Raw genomic sequence first — 14686 nt, 5'->3', positions numbered from 1 at the left:
CAGGAAGAAGAGTGGTTCTCCAGTATTAAAGGGTTTTGGTGGGAAGTATGCAAATCAAATCCAAAACAAAAAGACGAAAAGAATTAAAAGACCTCATGAATATTCCAACTGAAGATAGTAACAAACTCCTGCACCAAGACATGGTGACGTTATTCCACTCTGGTCCTCTTCACAAAACCTTTCCATCTGTCTTTTGTGGACAATGGGGAAAAAATCTTTTTTGGGATTTTTGCAAATACATTAAAAACAGAAAACCAAGAAAACACGTTTACATATGTATTCACAGTCTTTGCTTAGTAATTTGTTGACCCAACTTTGGCAGCAATTGCCGACACGCAGAGCTATGGCTGTTCACAGTTTAACATTTATATATACATATACCTTTATATGTCGACAGATCAGAAAAAATTCACATATTTATTCAGACAAGCCTGGCTATCTCTACTTTGCAGAAATTTGCAGTCAAGGTTTTATATATTTACAGATTTACAGATCCAATCTAAACAGGTAGAGGCAATAAGGAAGTAAAAGGACTTTGCTCCAAAAACGCCTGCTATCATGTGCAGGTCTTATGGTGCTGCGGAAGTGAAGTGTCTCTACCAGGCTGTCGCGGAGAACAGGCACTACATGACATCTGCAAGGTAACCATTCGTTAAAGATATCCTCTGGAAACATGATAGAGGGCATGACGTTCTTTCTTGAGACTTAGATTATTAATGTGGCAGTATGTTTTCATAAAATGATGTGAAAATAGACTCAAAATGGAAACTGCAGGTCAGAGGCTATGAAAGCAAATTATGACTACAGCAGAAATGTTTTGGTGTTTTGGTGATAAATCATTCATTTTTGTTAGACAAGTGCTTGAATAAAATTGGGGAGACCTGACCTGCTTTGATTCGACTATGGAATGGGAAAGGGATCTAAGGCGCAGCCAGTCTTTGAAGAGTCTCCCCTCGCAGTCTGACAAGGCGATCTGGACAGATGCAGGACTGCAGGACAGGACGATATCTGTGTCCCAGTTAGTGGCCAGGTATGAAAAATATCCATTCTTTTCTGTCTCTGTGATAACTAAACATGCAATGACGTGTTAAAACAAAGGCTTTTAAATTTGATAACGGTGTAGGTATCAAACTGCAGTGAAAAAAAGCACATCAAGTCAACCTGCACCAGAGAATAATGCTGAAGGAAATATAAAGAAACAATTAACGGAGGTAAACCTGCTTATTAGAGATTCTGCACAAAGAAAAATAATAACTTTATTCATGTCCTAACTTCTGCTTTTTGTAAATATCTTTTTCAGATGACTCCATCTCCCCTGCACAGCAGGGAGACTCATCTGGAGTCCCTTCTGAAGAGAAATGAAGAGCGGGAGAGGGCTCGGGCCACAACCACCCTGACCCGCAGTAAATCAGAGGGTACCCTCCAAAACAGCACTGGGTCCATAGACGCCTTGAAGGCTCTTTTTGAGTCGAAGGCAACGGGAAAGCTGAAACCAAAGAGCAGTTTTAAAACTGGAAACGTAGCATTAGGTTACGTTGTGGATGAGCCAGTGATGAATGGAGAGACTGAGCATGTGCAGAGTGCTACAGAGGAGCAGAGAAAACCTGCTGAAAAGACAACTAAAAAGGAGCCAAAAGATGATTTTCTGACTCAAAAGGTAATTACATAACCCAACTATTTTTTTGGTTGTTATTACTTTTAACTACCATATGAAATTCAGCTAAATTAGGTTAATTCCACATTCATCGAACATCGTCTTAAAACAAGCATCAAAATGTAAGCTGTTTGTTGAAGCATTTGTGGACTGAAAAGATTTGAACTAACATTAAGCTTTGAAAATAAAAACAAAGACAGCTTGTAGTCACTGCTACATGCATAGATGCATAAAAGCTTTTCAGAAAGTGCTCTACTTTCTGCAGTGGGTGGAACTATTTCTTTAGATTTAAAAAAAAATAACAACACATCCAGTTTATCAGCAGCACTTTGGTTTTGACACCTCCACAGTTGCACCAGACAGACTGTAAGGCCACTTATTAGCAGTGATGCTTTCTTTATTCTTTCTCCAGGTGGTGAATCAGACCCAGACAGAGAGAAACAAAACAATAGCGGGCATTGATTTTGAAAAGCTTGCATCATCTGAAGCTGGTGAGTCTCTCATAACATCTTTTCATTAGGATTTATCAACGTTTTCACCAGTTCAGTAAATCCAAAAATCAGTAAATGTTCCAAGTGTTTTACCCATGAAGGTGCAGCTAAGGCCAAACTTCTACCTCTTCACTAATCAGGGCTAAGATAAAGGAATGAAAGACTGGCTGACAACAAGAAACAAAACTCAGCAATAGCCTATATATGACTGCAATTAAACCATGGAACAAGCAAATGCATAATTTAGGCACTCAGGTCAAAATCCAGCTGATAAGAAAGAACTCGGTTTTCACATTGTTTGCTCATTCGTCGTAGGCGTGCTCCACATCCATTTAAACCAAAATGCACCGACACTGAAGTAATCCAATTCGACTTAAAATAAAAGAAACTTCTGTGAAGCTTTAAGCATCTATGTGGATGTGAGATATCCACACGGTGACTATGCAAAAGCTGTGATTGACTAAACCTTGTGTGGAAAACACGGGGTCACTTCAGAGGGGGACAGAAATAGCTGCCAAGCAATGAAGTCCTGAATAAGTATAGGAGGGTGAAACGGTCAGCTGTCTCCAGGACAGATGACCCAGAACGAAGGAGCGACACAGCGAGGCAGACACTTTCTTTCAAAACGCAAATCAAAAATATATCTAAAACATTTTATTCAGATAACTAGAAAAACTCAGAAGATAGGATCTAAGGAATCAGAACTTCTTCATATTCTGTGAGTATGAAGCATTATTATTGCTGAATAGATCTCCATGCATTCCTAAGTCTTTTAATTATCACCTTTGGTTTTATTTGTTAGGCCACTTAAGTCTGACTCATATATTTGACTTCTGAAGGCAAATGATTGGTCTGGGTTTTTAGAGGAAAAACAGAGTAGAGAAGACAGCTTCATTTTTTATTTTCCTAAAAGATTTCAAGATCATGCGTCATTTCCTTGCATGACATTTATGAGTTAATTTATGCCGGCTTGCCGGCTAAGTCCTCAATATAACCTACATGATTCAACAGGATAAAATGTGAAAAAGTACCGCAAAAATCTGCTCTGAAACTCAACCTGTAATGATTATATAGAAAACATAGCCAGTTTTAAATGGAATCTTTTGAAACATTTTTACCAGCAGCCTCACGGAGAGACAATTTTTTTCTCACATTTGCTGAAATGATTGGGGCTTGGGAGTATTACCTATTTTCCAGTAACATGGTGTCATTTTATATCACAATCAAATAACTACGTTGCCTTCGGTTGTTATAAAAATGCTATATGTACCAAAAAGAACTTTGATTTTGCATCTGATGGCTTGGAAATCGCCTCTGTGCCTTTAACAACATCCGAGCCCGAGAGTGACAATCCCCCCTGCAGCAAAAAAAAAAATAATTTAATTATCTCTCCAAAGATAATTAAATAATGTGAAGCAGTTCCATTTTTATCAGATTTTTTTTTTCATGAACATGTTAAAATAGTTATATATGTGTCTCAATTGCCAATAGAAAAAAAAATAGCATTGCACAGAAATAGTTTAATTTGTGTGTCATATGTTTTCACTGGAAATGTATCTTTGGCAACCAGCTCCAAATCTTTGAGGTTGGAAAGCCTGGAAGGCCTCATTGCTATCACCCTAACAAAGTGAATTCACTATTAGACTGCACTCCCTGTTTAGCTTTTGCTGTGGGGATTCACTCGTGCTTTAACCGTCAGCATGTGTATCAGTGGAGTCAGGTATCTTTCCTGCTCCACCACAAGTACACATTTATAACTCAGCCACATGACAACTGGTAAATATCAGCTCGGAAGAACTCTGAGCAGGACCCAAAATTAGTACCTGATAACAAACACAGTGGTGATGTGACTATTAACACAAGACAATTAAGCATTATGTTAGGGGATGATTCACTGTTTAAAACCCTCCTCACTCAATTGCATCGCTTTTTTTTCCCTCATGCAAAGTACAATGTGTGTGAAAATTGCAAGCTTTCACGTCTAATGTCTCTGCAGATGAAAAGAGGAGGTCAGCTGCTGACTTCAGAGACAGCTCTGGCATCCAAACCAAAGAGATACTGTCTGTCTCGGTCAAAGCTATGTCTGCTCTCTATATGTCAAAAGTGGCAAATAAGGAATCAGCAAACAAGCCTTCTAAAGTGGAAAAGGTTAGTCTGCTGATTATCTGTTTCTTTTCATCCAGGTCAGACTAGTTTTAGTCATAGACCTGAATCAACATCAACCTCTCTGTTTAATTAAGATAGGGTCTTATATCATTCATTTGTTTTGAATATCTTCCCTAAAGACATTATTTACTTATAAATAAACATGTAAACATAAAGACTGAAAGCTTTGGATGGTATGTTAAAGGTGAAGAAACACAAAACACTACATTTCACTTCATATTTGTGTAAACTGTCATTATGAAAGACATAATGAATAACAAAAAAAAAGTAAATAATAATTTGACTACCCTAGTGAAGATATGTAAAAATCCTTAGTGAAGAAATTGTTACAACTGGGTCTAATGTGACAGTGAACATATACCAAGGATAATGATTGGAAGCGCTTTGCCACCATCTGTCAGGACACTTTTTGAAAAATGTTATGAGTGAGTTTGTTCTGTAGGGATGAATCTGAACTATTTCTATAAAAGAAATATCATGGAAGCCCTTATAATTTGCAGTTGATACTATTATTTTTAAGTTGTCGAGTGTCTGGCAAGTAATCATGACCGGCTGTTTTCTTGGGGCACAATGGTCACAAAGTAACATCTGGCAGTGGAATCATTTTGTTTATTACATACATGTTGTTTCCTTTCAGGATCAAGCTCAACCACGAGCTTCGGGAAAGTGGACCAAGCTAACTAAGGTAAAGCTTCCCAACGTCAGATGTTTGAAAATTGCACGGTTGCTTGTGAATGAATAAAAATAATCTTGAAGGTCAGTTTCTCTGCATGTGTTCATTGACCATGCATAACATTGAGATAAGTGAGATTTGGGATAGAAACCTGTCCATCATCCAATCCAACAAGCACTAATGCATATCGAAAGGTCTCTAAATACACACTGAATCATAGTGTCTGGAGTGTGGGGCTGCATAGCTGCAGAACAGTCAGCTAAGCAGCCAAGCATTGAAGCACCACCAAGAACAGGATCATGGAGTAATGAAAGACGATGGCATGGGCTCATCAATAATGCCACTAATCTGGATGTTAATTTTGATTTATCACCAACCGAAGTATGAGTGCAGTGCATATACACCCTTTCATGTACACAATATCCTATGATGGCTAAAGCTGCTTTCATCAAGATCCTGCCACAAAGCAAAAATTATTGAGGAGCACAAAGATGTAGTTTGGTTGGAGACTTGTCTTCCAAATTCTCCAGATCTCAATCCAGTTGGCATGTGTGATGTGCAAGTTCAAAACATGGAGGTCCATCTTATAATTCATAGGACTTAAAAGATCTGCAGCTAACATGCCATAATGTTATGTAAATATGTGCTGACACATTTCATTCCTTCTGCTGCTTCATTTGTTGTTGCAATGCAAGTTTTTTTCCCCCTATTGGACTTTTCCCAATCCGTTGACATCCGGCTTCTTGAATGGTATGCATTCATGCCTGAATCTGGTGATAATACGCATCTCCCTTTTATGCGATATATTTGTTTTGACCCTAACCTGACCTCTGGAGCATGGCTTTCATTTAATCATAATATTTATTAAAAAAGATGGATTTTGTAAGACCCGTACTTTATTCTTCTAAGATGGATGAAGACTCTGAACAAAGAATAGATGACTATCCACCACAGCCCCCAGAAGAGCCTGAAGAGGAACTTGAAGACAGCGCTGACGGACATTGCGAACAGTTGATGTCTTCCCAACTTTACAGGGAAAAGTTATTCCAACAACGACAGAAAAATGAGCTGAGACGGCTCCTGAAGCATACCTGCCCGGAGATAAAGATGCTGGACGACGTTGTGAATGAGGAGTTTGCTGAAGTGTTGAGCTCTAAATCAGAGTCTAGTGGGGAAACCGGATATGAGGGAGAGGTTCTTTCAAGATGCTTGATATTTGAAAACCGTGGCAGCAGCTGCAGCACCCCAAAGATCTGTGTCGAAGAGCGACACAGATCGGAAAGACAGGATTATCGGAAAATAGCAACGGTTTTGGAAGAGCTAAAAGATGAACCTTACACTAAGAGTTGTGAAGGAATGATGATAAGTGATAAATCTCCTGACTTAGCATCAAATTATAATAAAGAAGTAGAGGAACAGGTGGCAAAAATAGATGTTAAAGCTACTAGAAAGGTATTTGAGAATAAGTGTTCAAGCAACGTAAAGCCAGATGAGATTCAGGGGAATGTTGCAATGGTTTTGAACAAACCACCTGAAATATCTTCTGTTGACAGCATACAAGGTGATAACAAAAGTGGGGATAAGAATTTAGAAGAACAAAAGCCGTGTACAGAAAATTACATTTCTTGCAGAGAAGTATTTCCCTGCAATGATCTCCCACTTGAGGGGAGTTTCGTAAGTTTTACTGAATCAGAAAGAAAAAGAGAAATAATAAAAACAAATGCAGCACTCGTCCAAAATAACCCCTTTATTTCCTCTAACATTGAAAGAGAGGATTTTTTAAGCCATACATCAAAAACTCAAAATCAAAGCATTGCAGCAAGTGAAGACTATCCGATTGCCAATGTAAAGAACAGAAAACATCTGTTTGATTCGATGCCATTTGATAAAATTAGACATCAGAATCAGGATGAAATTGAGATGCTGGTGGAAAATATCAAAGAAACGTTAAATTTTCTCCACCAGGTGAAAGCCATTCACTCAGATGGGGCAATTATTGAGGTTAACGAGACAATGATTGCTAAAAAGGCACAGTTCATAATATCAGACAGGGGACCTGAGATAAAATACGATAAGGTGGCTGAAGGTGGTGCACAAAATTTCATAGTTCAGCTGCTACCGCGGGTAAACCTAAAACGTCAGATAATTTACCTTAAGGAAGTTAATAAAGGGTTTATAGAGGCCACAGTGGTGGATGCACTGGCTCACCAGCATAGATTCAGTGCAAACAAAGACCCTGAGTTAAAGACTGCCAATGTAGTTCAGTTGGTTGAGGATATCCTCAATCAGGACAACTCCCTGAGAAAAGGGGTGATCATTCAAGAAGATGACAGAAAGGTCATTGTTTATTCCCTCTACAAGTACTTTGATGAAGAAGACGTGAAGAGCTACAGCCCTCCAAACAGTGCAGATCACGATGAACCTGAGGCAGAAACAGTGTCAGTTCCACAGAGCAGTCAAGACCAATCCAGGCCAGGGTTAATTAGGGCCAATGTCAAACTGTTCAAAAGTTGCATTGAAAAGGGTGACTTGGAATATCTAAGATCACTTCAGGATGATGAACAAACCATTCCCAGTACTGAGCATAGTGAAAGTGAAGTAGATGTCAGAGTGGATGATGAATCTCATCATCTCCATATGAGCAATCCAACTGAAGAGTGTATCCAAGTTGATGTAAAAAGACTAAAAAGCATGTTCTCTGAAGGAACAAGTTGTAGTCATAGTAAATGTGTCAAATATTCTGCAGTGTCATCTGGAAAAAGTCAATCTCCTATAGAAAGCAATACGGGGGCATTCGTATTTCCACAGTCCAACAATAGTTTTCATGCTTGCTTCGGTGAAGGGCTTAAAGAAGTTCTGGCAAATTCAGAATCAGAATCAGCTGAAGAAATCTCAAGCACAAAAGTGGAATCATGTTTAGAAAAAAGTCATAAATCTCCATTAGTTGAAGGAATTTTCTCAGCACCTGAATCAGACTTGTTACCCAAAAACACAGAAACAGTCAGTGAAGAGGCCAAATCTAAGAAAGGGCACACGTCTGAGACATGCAACAAAATCAATGAAGGATTTAGAGAATTAGCTAAAAATGAAAACATTAAAATTTCTATGGTTCCTGAACAAATTTCAGAAGCAACATTTGAACAACAAGAAGAAGTCTGTTGTCAGGGCACAATACAAGCAGCGTTGGATTCCTTGGAGAAGTCTAATATCAATGTGACAAGAGGAGACATTAGGGCAGCTATGATATACAGACAGTCCAATAAATCTTATCAGAGAAACTCACAAAGTAATATTCAAAAGCACAGTACTACAGACTTTAGCTTTTTGGCTGAGCCTAAATCAATTCAAGAACATCAAAAGCCAGAAACACCCAACCAAGAAGTAACAGTGGCAAAGGTGGAGCCTCCACACCCAACAACAGCAAATACTGAGCTTCTGCACCCAACTGAAGTCCCACTACACCTACACGTGACTGCATCAAACGCAGAGCCTTCTCACCCCTCTGAATTACAACTAAACCTAAAAGTGACTTTGTTCGATGCAGAACCTCCACACCCAACTAAAGAACCACTAAACGCAGACGTGAATGTAAAGAATGCAAAGCCTTCACTCCTGGCTAAAGAACCATTAAACCTAGAATCAACTGTTGATGTAATGAATGTAGAGTCTCAACACCCAGCTAAAGAACCACTGAAGCAAAACGTAATTGTGACAAATTCGGAGCCTATCCACCCACCTGAAGGACTAATGGACATACAAGTGACTGTGTCTAATGCAGAGCCCCCATACCAAACTGCAGAACCACCCAAACAAGAAGTAACTATGGCAAATGTGGAGAATTCAAACCCAACTAAAGAACTACTAAACCTAGAAGTCACTGCAGTGAATGCAGAGCATCCACACCCATCTAAAGAACCACTAAACCACAAAATGACTGTGGCAAATGTGCAGCCTCCCCACCCAACTGAAGATCCAGTAACACAAGAAGTAACTGTAGTTAATGTGGAACCTTCTCACCCAACTGAAGAACTAATGAACACACAAGTGACTGTGTCAAATGCAGAGCCTCCATGTCCAACTGAAACGCTGCTCAACCAGGAAGCCACTGTTGCAAATGTGGAGCCTTCATGCACACTTAAAGAACCACTAAACCTGGAAGTGACTGTGCCAGATGCAGAGCTTTCACACCCACCTGAAGAGTCACTCAACCAAGAAGTAACCGTGGCATATGTAGAGCCGTCACACGCACTTAAAGAACCCCTAAACCCAGAAGTGGCTGTGCCAGATGCAGAGCCTCCACACCCACATGAAGAGCCGCTCAACCATGAAGCAGCTACGGCAAATCCGAAGCCTCTACATCCAACTGAAGATCCAATAAAGCTGCAAGTGAATGTGGCAAATGCAGAGCCCCCACTTCCAATCAAACCCCAGAACAGGCCTTCACAAAGTGTTGTATCAACAAAAAGCAAAAGAGTCACTGGCCCCAAACCACCAATTCCACCTAAACCTGAACATTTGAAAGAAAAACAAGAAGTATTTCAGCCATCTACCAGTAGGAACCCAGAGGAACACAAAATTAGTACTATGGGAAGTGAAGAAATGTTCTGTCAGGTTTCCCAGCCATCAGCAACAACATTGTTTTTAGGTCAAGAAGGCACTACCAATCACAAAAACTATAATTTAGATAAATCTACGAAGACGTTGCAACAAATAAGCGGGAAGTCTGACATACAATGTTTGCCCATGCTCTTAGACAGTAATGAAACAGATATAAGAAAAATAAATGGACAACAAAAGACTGAAACCAAAGAAAAGAAAGATACATCTCAAAGCACATTTGTGCATGACATAATATCTGAAACGGATGAAACCCATATAAATTTCCATGAGGCCCAGCAAAAATTCGGCGGCAAAGTTGTGTCATCAAAAAAGACGGCCCCCGTAAAGCCAAAACGAGTAAAACATTTTCAGGCCAGTGACAAAACCCAAAAGCCCTTAACTGGAGAATGCACTACAGATTGTACTGTTCACATTGGAGCTGATCCATCATCCAAGAACTGTGAAATAACTGCTGACAGTGCAGATAGGCATTACAAGGAAACAAAGCAAGATGTCAAAGTTGAGATGAGGGAAAAGAAAGCAAGAGTGGAAACAGATGATGAATGCAGACAACGACTGTCCATACACATGGATGAGATTGTGAGAGGAAACGTAACTGCGGCAATGGAAATCTTTGAACACCTGAGAAAGCAAGAGCAACTGCAAAGCATTCTGAGTCGTGTAGAAGAAATTGAAAGCGACACGAGTGAGGTTGATGTGACGTCACTGAGGAGAGTGTTTGAGAACGTCCCTGACTGGATTGTCAATACAGACAAAACAGGGCGACGGAAGGTCAAAGCAGAAAATAAAGACAAAATGATGCAGTCATCAGCAGGCAAAAAACATTGCAAGTCCTCAATGGAGCATGTTTATGGAGATCTTGAGCGTGCTAGTGCGGAAATAATAAATCTAAAAGAGCAGACTTTAGCTAAACTTAAGGATATAGAGGACACCATTAAGAAAGCACTTCTTTCTGTTTCTTCACTAAAATCTGACTCAGATATTGCAAATTTATCAAATCTGCTCAAAGAATCCCTGGGGGTTGTGCAAGAATCTCCACGTTCTAGCAATATAAGCAAAACTGATTTAAGCAGAACCAAACCACAGCAATCAGAAGAAAGTTATTTTTCACAAAGAAGCAGCTCTACAGGCACTGCAGCAGCTCCTAGCGCAGATCAGTTTTCTATAAAGCAACAGGAAAGCCCTCCATCTTCACCTGCATCCATTTCTATTCAGTCAGCAGCAAGAAAAACAGATAAAACAGACGTTGTGCCACCAGAAACTTTAATCTGTATGAAGTGTCAGTTGAACCCGAGGCCAGAAGGAAAATTCAGAACCACAAAGACAGTGATGTGCAATAGCCCCACTCAAAGTAAAAAAGTAAAACCCAAGAAAGGAGAACGACAGCAAACGTCTAACAGCCAACAGAACCGAGAGCTTAGTGTGCTCAGGGTACAAACTGACAGCAAAGGGAACAGCATCAGAGGGACAGCAGAGGACAACTATGAGAGGACAGATAACTCTGATAACAGGCCGTAGACATCCAAAACCTCTGCTCTTGTTGCTACTCAACCAGAAAGCAAAACAACTCAGGCTGTAATCCAGAGATTCAGCAGCTAGTAAATCAAGTTAATGATTTGGTTATCTGGACAGACAAGTGTTTGTCTTCCATGATCTTACAAAAATGTTCATTATCTACTAAGTACTTATTTGAGTGCTAAATAGATTGATCATTCACAAGTTTATTGCTGAAGGTATTTCTTAGGTTTTTAATTGTTGCTACTTCAATATTATTTCAATTTCTTTTTGATCTACTTTGCATTGAATTTGATAACTTTTTACATTTCTATAGGCAACTTTCTAATAAATTCTTTTTGTGTAAATCCTTCTTGAGCTTGAAGTAAACCTAGTCTCATTTTTCTTATCAGTTTCAACCAACTTCTCGAGAGATGTGCTCAGCCTGTCAGAAGCCAGTTTATCAGATGGAAAAAGTCACGGCAGACAAATACATTTTTCACAAAACGTGCTTCTGCTGCAAACAGTGCAAGAAAAAACTAAGGTGGGATATCAAAATATGTTTCAAAAGGATCTCATTCACTTTTAATAAGGTCTTCTTCCTCTTTTGATTCCATGTTTCACCAGCATTAACTGCAGGTAGGCCAACTGTAGTTCATAACCTTGGCAGTTTAAGTTTGATTCAATCTTAGTCAACATTTTTCTTCTAACCGGAAATAGTTTTAAGTTTATGGTGTGACCAAAGTCCCAACTCTGACAGAGAATCTATGAAGGGATTTGGGTGATGGCAAGGAGATAAATCATCAGTCAAAAAACTGGTCAGCACATATTACAAGCATTTGATTGGAGGAATGATATTAACAGTTTTCCAGCGAGTACGGTACAATAATTCTTTGACATGCTGTATTCTTTATTAAATATTTACCAAAAAAAAAATCTCAATCAACACTTTTTTACAGAAACAGTAAACCTAAATCTGCCAGGGGCGTGACATTTATTTCTTCTGAATTGTACACAGATTTAGCAATACAATGATAAGTGGGAAACTGATTTAAATAGTATCCAAAAGCAACATATACTTTATACCATGGCAACAAATGTTGTTAGCTTTAGCATTGTGTAGAAAAAAGGCAAAACAACACAGATATGCCTAAATCCTATGCTGTAGTTCACATTTAGGCCACAAAGAGCTAATATTGTCACAATCTTACAGTAAAAAAGAAAAGGAGTCGGGTAGATTGTACACAACACAAAGAGTATAATTCAGTAAGTGCTAAAAACTACTTAACTACCATCATTTTATTTATGGTAGTTATGGTAGCTTTATTTATGGTTGCTGCTGTGTGATTGAAGTTTACAAAACACTCATGGAAACTGCTTTAGAAATAGAAATATTTTGGATTTTGCATGATATTAAAACAGACCAGGCAAACTCCATGTTTGCATTTAGCAAATACACTGTAAGCAGATCCATTCAAATGAGCAGCATTACAGCATTACATATAGACTAATAATAATAATAATAATGCTAAATGCTGAAAGTAACAGTTGTAGGTTTAAAAAACATGTAGCTGGCAAAAAGTAATATATAAAATATACAGAAAACAATTTTTCAAAAATCCATTAAAGGTAAAAGGTAATTTTATTTATATAGCGCATTTTCAGCAACAAGACAATACAAACCAATTACTGCTTGTAACTACCAGCTACTTCGTTGGTTGTATCTATTACAGGCTATGTAAAGCAATCTTCACCATATGTTATACTGCAAAGTTTCAAATGTGGAAACCCTGCCCTCATTAATGCTTTCTCTTCCGGTTAAAGTTTTTAACAACTAAGTAGCATGGGGAATTAGATTTTCTACTAACTTGTACTTCTTTTTAGCATGCAAACTTACACACCTTTGAATGGTGAATTCTACTGCATATTTCACTACCAACAACTGTTCAAACGAAAGGGAAATTATGATGAGGGCTTTGGACACACTCAGCACAAGAACCGATGGCTGTTCAAGAATTCATCCAGCACAGTGGATGATGAATCCGAGGCATAACTCTGCAATGTGAAAGTGAGTGACAACAAAAGGCAAAAAAAATAAAAATAAATGGTCTTGATTGCTTGTGTTAGTAAATTCAGTTATTTGTGTTGTTAATCACTGTAATCATCTTTGTAACCTTGCTCTCTTTGTGTTCTCAGCTGATGAGTGACGATGACAGCACGGAAAATCCTAATTAAGATGTTTGAGGCAGCTTGTTCAACGAAGTGCAACAGAATTGCACAGGCATATAAACTGCATGATAATTAATGTTAGACAACATATCATAAAATCTGCTAATTATTTTTTAAATGTCTTGCATTGTATTGAGACACATGTAAATGTAATCTGTTATTTGTTTCAGATTCAGCTTCCTTTTGCTTTTCTTAGTTTAAAATTACAGCAACAGATTACAGTAAGGAAGAGCACAATAGAGAAAACAATCACTGCTTGTAATTACCAGATAATTAACAACATAAAAATATCAGGCAAACTTATGAAGATTTCCAAAGTGACATTGTGCTTTTTGCATATTTAATTTCATTCCACTAATTTCTGAAGAATGCTCATAAATAAATAAACATGTTTTGTAATTATTTTGTACCACTGTAAATCATGATTAACTTTGTGCAGAGAGAAAAAATTAACCACATAAAATCTAATTTTAATTTTCTTGTGTTTCAGTTCAAAGAGACTTTCATGAACTGTTGCCTCAATGTTTTAGTGCCTCTGTATTGTGCAGTTCTGGGTCTGTTACTTTGCTCTCAGTACCTTCAGGTTTATTGTTCTCTCTATCTGAAAATGTGGATCAGCTGATATTTTACAACTTTTTACAAGCTTTCACTTGGTCCAGCCAAGCAGTCTACTGTAGTTTGGTGTGTAATAGAGGTCTGTGAATTCACAGATCTGTAACCTTAAAAAAAAAGCATATCTTGACTTTTTGTCCAGATGTTGAAAACGGTTACATAATCTTCAATATGGACATAAAAAAAACTTGTATTGAGATATATCAAGGTACTATTAATATTGTGTCCAAGTGTTTGTCATCACAGTGAAATCTCTCCCACAAAGGGTTACTCATTTACTGTCAGTACAAGACTTCACCCCTTCAACTAAGTGCAAGCTAATACTAAAATACTCTTATTTTGAAGTAAGAAAGGAAGTTGCTACTGTAATCAAACCAAGGATGTCATTTACCCAGAATGCATTGCAGTGTAAACAACATGGCAACTCTGTGTGTCAATATTTTATTAAGATTTATACAAATTAAACAGACTACAGTATTAATACTGTGCTGTTTTTTTTTACATATAAAATAAATATTTCCCCAAGAAAGTCTATTGTAACTAATTGTGGATGCCTTTAGAAGAAAAATTATTCTGCATGTTTATATGGAATAATGTGTAAATGATGAAATTTACACATTTATACACACTGAGTACTAACTGTAGTACTAAATGGGATTGACAGCAAAAAGAGCCTCACCATACTCAGCAGCAAAGAGAGTGCTTCTTCAAGATAAAGGGATTCCCGCACATGAATAAAAGCAAAGT

At 38.1% G+C, this 14686-nt stretch overlaps 1 protein-coding gene across 3 annotated transcripts; it reads left to right on the top strand.

Annotated features, from left to right (window-relative positions):
• Positions 1 to 560: 560 nt before the first annotated feature.
• LOC129364716 (xin actin-binding repeat-containing protein 1) lies at positions 561 to 14420 on the top strand. Of its 3 annotated transcripts, XM_055037537.1 has the most exons (10): positions 561 to 641; positions 854 to 1030; positions 1124 to 1211; positions 1301 to 1657; positions 2067 to 2145; positions 4142 to 4293; positions 4949 to 4996; positions 11512 to 11642; positions 12983 to 13166; positions 13295 to 14420. In XM_055037537.1, exons 2-9 carry the CDS (start codon positions 903 to 905, stop codon positions 13149 to 13151), a joined length of 1152 nt encoding a protein of 383 aa, XP_054893512.1. In that variant the 5' UTR covers positions 561 to 641; positions 854 to 902; the 3' UTR covers positions 13152 to 13166; positions 13295 to 14420. The 3 variants fall into 3 exon arrangements, with proteins under 3 accessions (XP_054893512.1, XP_054893510.1, XP_054893511.1); XM_055037535.1 differs by lacking the exons at positions 11512 to 11642; positions 12983 to 13166; positions 13295 to 14420 and adding an exon at positions 5894 to 11471; XM_055037536.1 differs by lacking the exons at positions 561 to 641; positions 854 to 1030; positions 1124 to 1211; ... (3 more) ...; positions 12983 to 13166; positions 13295 to 14420 and adding exons at positions 2718 to 2863; positions 5894 to 11471.
• Positions 14421 to 14686: the final 266 nt, after the last annotated feature.

The sequence above is a fragment of the Poeciliopsis prolifica genome, unplaced genomic scaffold (genome assembly GCF_027474105.1).
Source record: "Poeciliopsis prolifica strain line A6 unplaced genomic scaffold, Auburn_PproV2 SCAFFOLD012, whole genome shotgun sequence".
NCBI lineage: Eukaryota > Metazoa > Chordata > Actinopteri > Cyprinodontiformes > Poeciliidae > Poeciliopsis > Poeciliopsis prolifica.
The sequence above is the reverse complement of the archived record's forward strand: the minus strand, read 5'-3'. Positions and strand labels throughout refer to the sequence as shown.